Source organism: Biomphalaria glabrata, chromosome 13 (assembly GCF_947242115.1).
Source record: "Biomphalaria glabrata chromosome 13, xgBioGlab47.1, whole genome shotgun sequence".
Classification (NCBI taxonomy): domain Eukaryota; kingdom Metazoa; phylum Mollusca; class Gastropoda; family Planorbidae; genus Biomphalaria; species Biomphalaria glabrata.
The window spans coordinates 25,353,061-25,363,516 of NC_074723.1; the positions used below are offsets into that span (position 1 = coordinate 25,353,061).

Consider the following 10,456-nt stretch of genomic DNA (forward strand, 5'->3'; position numbering starts at 1 on the left):
TCCTTAGTTGTTGTATTTTTAATAGTTGTATTACCATCAAGAAATACTATCCCTTATAAATCAAAGACGCTATCTAAAATCTAAGTTACCACTGACCGACTGACTTTGATCCAGAAATCTCTAAATTGTCGCACGGATTCGCATGAAATTTCGTTCATAGGTTTGCATCTCCTTGACGCTTGCTAAAAACCTGTTTTGACAAATTTTCAACCTGACCACCGCAAATAGCGAAAAACCGCAAGATTTCTCTATCAAACCTTTCTATTTTATTTTCGATATTTCCCAAAATGCGGCATTCTATATGTAAAGCATTAAAAATTCCGTCTTTTTAAAGCATTTTTTTCCTAAGTCTAGTTTACAATAAATGCTATCTTATCTTATATAATACAGACATTACTTCAAAAAAGATGATTACGTCCTACGCGTCATGCATTTCGTCATGATTTATATCAGTGGCGTCACTTGGGGGGTGCGGTCCGCACCGGGTGACAACCGTTTGGGGGGTGACACCCGAATGATAAAAATGAATATTGGCAAAAAAAAAAAAAAAGAAAGAAAAGCCCGAATGTAAAAATTGAAATATCGGCAAAACTAGCAGATTCAAAAATAAATAAATCTCAAGATATATAGTCTACCCAAATATGTTTAGGGTTATCTCTTGTATTAATCTAGATCTATATATTTTATTTCAGGCCTTATTGTATCTATCTATCTATCTATCTATCTATCTATCTCTCTCTCTCTCTCTATATATATATATATATATATATATATATATATATATATATATATATATATATATATATATATAATTCTCTTCTTCGATCAACAGTTTGGACGAGCAAGAAGTAAAGGAAAGATCACTCTCTTATTTCTTTCTGCGGATAGTCACCCCACGAAAATACATAAGATGGGGTGGAGAACAATTATTCACAAAATAGCAGGGCCGGACCGTTGTAACGAAAAAAGATCACTCTTTTTTTATTTCTACCTCACGTAAAAAAAAAGAGGGGGGGGGAGAACAAGTAATCTACTCTGTAGGAACTATCAAGGCGACAGAGAGCGCGGCTCAGGAAAAAAAGAGGGGGGAACAAGTATTTTTTCACCCTTCGCTACGGATGTCTGCCTGGTCGTGCGGTTTGCGCGCTGGACTGTCCCATCCCCCTTCGTCCTGCGGGAGGTTTGGACTAGGAAGTCAATTATCGTCAACTCTGAAGGAACATCCGAAACATGTAAAACATTTTACAAGCAAACATTTTACAAACACTAAATAGCAGCGCCAGACTTAACCATTGTGACCAAGATGTCATGGAAAGAGAACAAGTAATCTACTATGTATATGTACAGGTCACTAAATAGCAGGACCGGACTTGACAATTATGGAGCCCTATGCGAAACGGATTTCGCGGGGCCAAGTTTGGGTAGGGAAGCGGATAAGTGAAATTTAGGAGTTTGTATTAGAAAATAAATTCGTCTATGCATTTTATTCATTCTTTACTACATACAGAATTACTTTACGAGCCTTGCATGTAGCGAATTCATACAGAATATCATAATATATATGTTTCCTACATAGATCACGCTCAATAGCAAGAATTACCAAATGTTTCAATCTATCTTTGAGAATTGTTGACCTCAAGTAATTCTTCATTAATTTGAAATCTGTTTTACGCAGCCTGTCGACTAGTATATTTTATTTTCTTTGGTAAAAATGTCCAAAAAGTTACATGATAACAAAGGGGACGCAAAGGCAGTTGTTTTTTTTTTTAAGAACAAACAGTGTATGTATTTGCATTGTAGTTATTTTATATTTTAGTATTAATTATGCGAAAGAGACTTTATTACTAAATTCTAAGACAAATTAAATTATTAATTATGTGACGTAGTTTTATCGTCCAAGTAGAACTTTTCTACGTTAGCAGCAAGATCGATTCAAAAGGTCTTTTTTAAAAGAAAACATATTAATGCCTCTTCAACAACGTGATTCTAGAGTCTACACCGTTTTTATGGCAGTACAAACAAATTTCTCTCGACTAACGTACCATTATAATATTGACTTTTTATACGTGAACAGAGCAGGACAGGACGCCTTTCTAAAGATAAGGATGATCTGAGGACAACAAGCCCATTACAAACTCGCATGAACTACGTTCCTCACGCTGTGGGGGGGGGGGGCATCCCTTGGGAAGGGGCCAATGTTTTTTCATGAGGAGGCGACGTCCTGACCAATGGAGAGGAGGGTGAAACAATTCAAATTATTTTATAAAATTTAAAAGTTGTCTGTTCATTGAAGTTATCGATCAAATTTTGAATATTAACCCAGTGAAATGAAATTATCAATGTTTAAAAAGTTAAAATATTGTGAAGATAAAGAATTTGTATCTTCTAATAATAGAATCTTTTAAAATGTTTACCGTTTAGCAACTTTAAAACATAATTAATATAAATAGTATATAAATAGTGAAACACTGCCTCGAATGTCTCTCACACTTCAGATACGGCCGGTTAACCTCTTCTTAATTTAATTTTATTTGATCTGCAAACTTCTTTCTAGTAGAAATTGTACAAGATAGATATGGGAGAATGAGTTTCTGAAACTCAGAAATGCGGAAAATGTTTGGTACCAGGGGCTTTTCCCCGGACCTTGATTGGTGATCTTTAAGCGTTCCCCGAGACCAATAGATGACTAAGCCTAAGGTAGCGGCAAACTTACATTTTCCCCTTTAGATAATAGTAAAAGTTTGAATAACACAGCAAAATGTTATATCTTTTCCGTCTAAAAGTCTAAAAAAAGGAAACATGTTTAGTGGATTTTAATAAATATACATAGTAAAATATGCAAAACTATAGAAAAATGTCATAAACAATGGGATTTTCAAACAGAAATTATTAATTTTACGTTTGTGTAAAAATCGATGAAAATAGGTAATCATCTTACTGTATTGGTTCAACAAAATGAATTTCTATTGGGAAAGGTGGATAAAGTTGATAGCGTGAGGGGGGGGGGATTTGACACCCTTAGGTAACCTCACCGGGTGACACCGACCATAGTGACGCCACTGATCTATATTTCTAAAATAGTCAATGCATGAATCGCGAGGACTAGGGTGGTATATTTAGAATCTTGGGCGTAGTCAGGATTTTTTTTGGGGGGCGGGGGGATTTTTTTGTTTTTGGGGATTGTTATAAACCTGGTGGTGGCACAGAGAGGGGTAGTGGTGTGTGTGTAGTCAGCCGACGCCAATCGCCCCAGGCCAGCGCTAGACCGTGACGAGTTACGACGGTCAGCCGAGTCGAGTGTCAACATGACGGTTCGGGAAGGATCGCCGTCGTGAACAGAGCTCAGGAGCGTCACGAGGGATGTAGTCATGTGACGAAGCTAGAAACGTCGAGCGATGTTCCGTCCGGTTCTAGAAGGACAGTAGGGACCCTATATAAGAGCGAAGGTGTTGCAGTCAAGACGGCTTAGAAAAGGGGCTCAATACAGCACGGTTCACGACAGGGCTCAGAACACGGTCGACTACAGCACAATTCAACGGTGTGGTTCTGTACGGAGCACTTCAACGGTTCAGTGCGGAGTACTGTCAAGTACAGTTGAGACGACTGGCGTCTTGATCTTGGTCTGCGATCGAGTCCGACACAACGAGCCTAGTGTGTGAAGTCAGTCCTGAACTGTTGAACCCAGTGCAAGCCCGGAACGAGACGGAGAGGCCAGTGCAAGAGTTGATACGGCGGTACGGTGTTATTTGTACAGTGTACGTGTTGCCAATTGTAGAGTATTGGCTGTTATTTATTCAACTATTAAACTGTTACGTTACTTTGGAGCCCTGAGTTGTCAAGTTTTTTTAGGTTGGTGGTGTATGGTGCAGTTTGCAGAGAGCCTGGATAGTGAGATTCGTAACAATATATATATATATATATATATATATATATATATATATATATATATATATGTTTGTATGGATGGATGTGTGTGTGTACATAATAAATCTCTATTACATTTTGATCCTTCATTCTTTTGGAAGACGTCTATTGTGCCCTTGAATAGGTTCTTCTTGGAGTTAGTGGGAAAATTGTTGACTCCTCGCCCTAGCCAGCAAGGGGTCTGGAGGAGCGCTGAGAGCTCCGCCAGCGTGGGGCCAAGCACTATTTCTGGTACTGAAAACCAACTAAATGCATATTCTGAGGTACCTACAGTGCATTATTTTGCTATTAAAAAGTTTTATTTAAAAAACCTAATGTGCTATTCTTACTGACTTAGACCCTCCCGCGCCGTTCGGCGCATTTGCTGGCAAGCTGTTTCCACGAAAATCTGTCACTGGCAATGTCTGAAGCCTCTTCCCACCTGCTCTGAGGACCTCCATGAAAGTGTGGCGCCAAGTTGTACTAGGGTGTCATCGCAACTCTTATTATGCGTAATTCATTTTGTCGGAGAACATGTCCCGGAGAACATGTCCCTCATGCGACGCTCTGTCACAACCTTACTAAGGCATACGTTCGTCTCCCTTACGGGATACGTGCCCTGCCAAACGTAACTGTCGGACCATAATAAGTCCCTCTATAGTCTATACTGTCCATACCGGCGTTCTCAAGGACATCGCTGTTTGTAGTGCGGTCTTTTGTCACCGTATGTCCATGATGGAGCGCAAAGCATCTTTGGTGAAAGCGCTCAAGAAGTCTTAGTTGCTTTCTGTATCGACAAACACACCAAGCACAAATCACGTTTGGATTTTGAAAGTTATTACAGAAAACATCTTTACATTCCGTATCTTGAATGGTTAGTTTCTTCATTAACGTCTAACTTTTATAGCAATTATAATGCTCAGTTCAACCTGTTTTGTCTTCATCCTAAATAGATGCAAGAGCTGAAACGTGAAGAAGACTCTAAACACTGCATGATAAGCGTTCATTAAAGTCTTAGCTTGTCTCTCGCGACAAGAAGCAATTCATCAGTTAAGTTATAGAAAGTTTCGGCATCCACAGTCGAAGTTTCCAGTTTTTGTTTGATCGCATGGGCCGCGTGTACAGTAGGCCTAAATATTTTTTTTTTTTTTTATTTTAAATTTCATGAACCACGTATTTGCAGTGCATTTAATATCGCATAAGGATGGGGTCACTAGTTATTTTCTTTAATAATCTGCGTAACAAGAAAGTAATACGAAAGTTTAAGCCACGACTATGAGCCAAAGGTCGGAACTTGCACCCCCTGCACAAAATCCCGCGGTCGCTCCTGCCAAGCCCACGGGCACTTTGCCATGCCACTGAAAAAAAAGTCATCAGCTTCACAAAGAAGGAATTGTCTTTTTTTAAAAAAAAAGGCAATTTAATTGTTTAATAATTTTATTGCCTTGATAAAAATATTGATATGCCGCAAATCAGTCCCGGTGTTTACATTTGACTTAAAAGTACAAGTCACCTCTTGTAATTTAAAGCTGCCAACTTACCAATTTTAATGCTTATGTGAAGGCAAAATTTATATCGCGCACTTTTTTTTTTTATCTTAAGAAATGAAAATTAACCACCACACAACAATTGCTAATGTAATATGTTTTAAATATAAAACAATCAACGCAAACTTTTTTCTTATTATTAGTTCTGGGAGTTGTTTTTTCTTTTTTGTTTATTAAATTTCTCATTTATTTTCCCTCGTTTACATGTCATAAGTGCTGTTATTAAATGTATTAGGTCTATTGATTATTCAATTATTGGTCAATTGAATTATAGGCTATTGACTGTCATTGTGTACAGCTTCTTCAGATTGCCGGATAGTTTAAATAATGTCGGGAATGGTTGCTAGATTCTAGATCTAGAACTCTACTCTAAGAGTGCGTTACGTTGCTCTATAAACAAAAACTTTTTTTATATATCAACTATATAATATATATATATATATATATAGTCTATAGATCTAGAGAGTTATCTAGAGTATTCTAGATGTAGAAGACTACCAACTCTAGATCTAATAATAGGCCTACTCATAGAGGGCCTTCGATCTCTGTCTGACTAATCAGTAGACGATGAGTAGTAGATCAAAACTAGAGTTGACCAGACACCAGCAGAGTGACTATATAGTCCTGAGTATAGAGTATAGTCTACATATATAGATTAAACATGGCTACAATCTTAGATGTTCTAGAAACTCTAGATCTATGTTTATTAACTTCAGTTCATATTTTCAATAACTACATTGGCATGAAAAATAATACAGTAACTAAATTTGTAGTCAATAATGAGGATTCAGTCCAGAAATTTCTCTATTATCTGTGCTGTGTTTGTCGATGCTGTGGCCTTGACCAGAAAGAAAAGTACATCTCACCTCGAATATTCTGCCGGTCACTTGTAAACCATTCGGAGGGGCTATATAAAGCTATTCGTTTAGAAATTAAAGTAGTCTCCACACAGTTAACAACGTCAAATGTAAAGCAGTGCAGTATGCTAATCTATATTTTTGAATTTTAGACCCCTAAAGTATAAATAAACTTAAAGTATATGCATATATATACGATTTACTCTTAATCTGTGGATAACTATAATCTTTTATAGTCTATATATATTAGCATCAAGCAATCGTATAATAAAAAAGCATAGGCCTAATCTACAGACTACGCGTCTACGCTCAGTGCCCTTAATTTTCATTACAGCCACATCTAGACAAGTTATTTATTATAAAGTCTCTAGATCTAAATCTGTATCTAGAGCTAGATCTTAGTCTAGTACCTTTGTACATTCAACAACAAACACAAAAATGTTTGCGGTTACACCACGCATGACTGATGATTTTGGTTTACTTCGACTGGTAGATGAATTAGTCAACCCTTGGGATCTGAGGACACCTATGATGTACAGAGATGGTACACTAGCCAATCTTTCAGGTCGACTAGGAGATTCAGAAGTAAGTATTTTAATAATAGATCTATTTGTTTTATTTTACTTATCCATTTGAGTGCAACATGGATGTGCCATGAAAATTGTTAATTGTGAGCTCATAATATCCCATATTGTTAATTGTGAGCTCATAATATCCCATATGAATCATCCCAACTTATTCATGCCCAAATGTGAGTATAAATCCTTTCAATATGAAGTTTAGACACATTCAAGTCATTTTCATAAAGATTTGAGATTGGTTCATCTTAAATTATTTGAAGGAGAAACCTTAATTTATAGCTTAAGTTCTGAAGTCTTTTTAAGTGTTATATTTTGTTGACTATAGCATTATTAATCCTTAAAGTGCTGAGCTATTTTACAATGAGTGCATGCAAATGGAATTACAATTCTGATGTTTAGAGGCTAATTTACCACACGCATTTTAGGGGTTAACTACACCTGTCCTCAGTGGTGTAGCAAGAAATTTGCCATCATTAGGGGACCCGGGGGGGACTTGACCTCTTTGGGGACCTCTGCATTTAGCGTAATATTTAATGTAAAAAAAAATTTAGAACACTTATTTAGGGGTTCCATTCAAGTGAGAGCCCGGGGGGGGGGGGGGGGGGGGCTTTTCAAGTTTACCCCCACCCCCACCATGGCTACGCTACTGCCTATACTATTGTGTTTTTTTGTTTTGTTTTTGGTGCTGAAACCTGATTGTCAATTACTGTAATTGAGTTTAAATCTGTTTAAACAATTATATATATATTTAAATTATTTGTAATGTTTGTATGACTATTATGGGTTATTGTGTCATAAAAATGATTGATAGTATATTTGTGCTACTCTTGAAGTTTGTTGATGTTGAAACTTAAGTCTTAAGTTAATATTTTTATTTATTATTTGAATCAAGGCCTTTTTTTGTACCGGTACCAAAATCCTAATTTATTCTGACTAAAATATTTGATAACCTTTATCTTATTTTTTTCTATTTCAATAATTTTATAAAAACTTTTGCCTTGTAAGAATCAGTGAATGATTATCGTTTTTTTTTTCAAATTAATTATTGTAAATTAAAAATTGCTTTCTTTAAGTAACTGCTTTTAAATTAAAATACTCTATATCTTTAAATTTCTTTGAATCTTTAAAATTCTGCCATCTTTTAGTTGGATTTAAAGATATGTCACTATATTTTTTTATAAGAGTATCAAGTTTCTCTTTATAGCCTTACATCATTGACAAGAGAGACTGCATCATCACCCCATGCAATACTTGTAAAAAGGAAATCAAATAACTGTTGTAATTGTTTTAAAACCAAGTATATTTGATTGACAGCAAACATTGTAAAAAGAAATCTAGAACTTCAATAGTGAATTTTTTTTTTTAATGATAAGAGCCAAAGATTGTTTTATGCCAAAAAAATTTTTACAAGTTTAATTTGTAAAAATATTATATCCAATAACTTCTGATTTCTAGATTCAAAATACAGATAAAGAGTTCCGTATTCGTTTGGATCTTCGCCATTATAGTCCAGAAGAGGTGAAAATTACATCAGATAACAAAAAAATAACAATCAAAGCAAAACATGAAGAAAAACAGGACAACCATGGCTATGTTTCAAGAGAGATGATTCGAACTTATGCACTGCCAGATGTAAGTATAAAAGTATTGTCTACCTTTTTCTAAAACATGGTTAGTTATGGCATATTCAATGGTTACAGTGCTAATCAAAGTAAAAACACATACAGTCCCAATATCTTAGGATAATGAAATTTTAAATTCAATGAAAACAAAATAGAGATAGATTCAAGATAATCATTTTATACAGTATATTATATCAATATTCATGATTCTCATGTTACATTTTGTGTTGTTGAACTAAATTACTTTAGTATAGTCTCTGTTTGAAACCATTTGAAAAATGAAGCAAGAGGGTCACATTCCTGGAGCTAGCAGTCAACTAGAATGTTGGCTAGATATATTACCTAATAATATCTGTCACCTTTATAGGCAAGGACTCTCCCCCCCCCCCCCCAATCACCCCATACTAAAAAAAAAAACAACAACAAAAAACTATATATTTGATTGATATTTTATCAGAGACTCGGTTTGGAAACATCAGCCACCAAACACCACATACAAAATGTAATTGATGTATAAAAGTTAAATATTGTAATATTTCTATATTTCTTTTTTTTTAAATCTATTTTTAGGATGTTGATCCAAAATCTGTAACTTCAGTGATGAATACTCAAGGCACACTGAACATCAAAGTAGCAAAGAAGCCACTGGAAGCTCCAAAAGAAATTGCTATTCCTGTGGAGTTTAAAAAATAATTTTCACAAGCCTGACATTTGTTCTTTGAAGTTGATAATATACATTTTCATGATTGACTATTTCAAATTTCATGATTTTGTTCTTTGAAGTTGATAGACATTTTCATGATTTTGTTCTTTGAAGTTTACACTCTGTTAAAACTTGTGTATAATTTTATTTGTGTATTTTTGTTCCTATATGGTCAATAAACCATGTGACAAATAACATTAACCTGTTTAATGTGATATTCATGATATTTTGTTTATAGACTTTGGGGAACAACAATAATTGTTAAAAATTAAAATAAATTATTATATATTAAATAGTTGTAAAATTGTTTAACTCTTAAAGTTGATTGAGAGGAGTATATATATACATTTTATTTTTCATGTCATGGGTCCTATCAAGTCCAAGTTATTTTTTGTCAGCTATATATGTCCTGGACATTTTTCATTTTAAAATGTGTTGTATTTACAATGACCCACTGTACAAAACATTGTATTTAAAATAAAATGGTGCTCAACATAGAATAGAAAACATAGAATTTCCCTTAAAATTTTGTACCATTTTTAGCCTAAGCATACACAGACACACTGTGATACATACATGTATATTAAAGTATTGTTGTTGTTTTTTTAGAAGGGTATAGTAGGCCTTTAGTGCTAAAAAAAAATGCAGGTCAAATACCATCTGCTATTCACGGCATGTAAAGTGAAGTGAAATAAGCAAGGTAGGAAAGCATTGTAGATATAGAAGGTAGATCACTTGCTAGAAGAAGCACTGTTTCTCTGTCTCCAGCGCAATTGATAGGCCTATAGAGTTAAGAACCGCAGTTTAAACATTTTGAATAAATGAAAAACCAGCAAAGCATAAAAAATACACAAAGCTAATGAGAAACGCATAATAATTACCATATAGCTCAATACTGCAATTTAATGTTCTCGAAGTAGCCTACACAAAACAAAATTAATTTTAAAAAAATAAATTATAGCTTTTAGATATATACTAATATAGTTTTATATAGCACTGCTTTCATGCTTAAAGCATCAAATAGCATGCTCAAAATTATCGATAATTAAGTAATGAACTGGTTAGTTTGTTGATTAATGTAGGCCATATTGTCTTCGACAAGGAATAATTATACAAAGTTTCAATTTGATTCGCGAATGGGAAGTGGAAGAAATATGGTGTACAAGATTTGTGCCAGACCCATATACATAAATAAATATAGACTGGCCGAAGGAAGTAATTAAATTCATGTTACTTGAAAACA

At 34.7% G+C, this 10,456-nt stretch overlaps 1 protein-coding gene across 2 annotated transcripts; it reads left to right on the plus strand.

Annotated features, from left to right (window-relative positions):
• The first annotated feature begins 45 nt into the window (after positions 1 to 45).
• On the plus strand, positions 46 to 9,408 carry LOC106074014 (heat shock protein Hsp-12.2-like). Of its 2 annotated transcripts, XM_056008379.1 has the most exons (4): positions 46 to 160; positions 6,642 to 6,892; positions 8,344 to 8,520; positions 9,081 to 9,408. In XM_056008379.1, the coding sequence occupies exons 2-4, from the start codon at positions 6,746 to 6,748 to the stop codon at positions 9,201 to 9,203; spliced, it is 447 nt and encodes a 148-aa protein (XP_055864354.1). In that variant the 5' UTR covers positions 46 to 160; positions 6,642 to 6,745; the 3' UTR covers positions 9,204 to 9,408. The 2 variants fall into 2 exon arrangements, with proteins under 2 accessions (XP_055864354.1, XP_013090183.2); XM_013234729.2 differs by lacking the exon at positions 46 to 160 and having other exon boundaries at positions 6,092 to 6,892.
• The last annotated feature ends 1,048 nt before the right edge of the window (positions 9,409 to 10,456 follow it).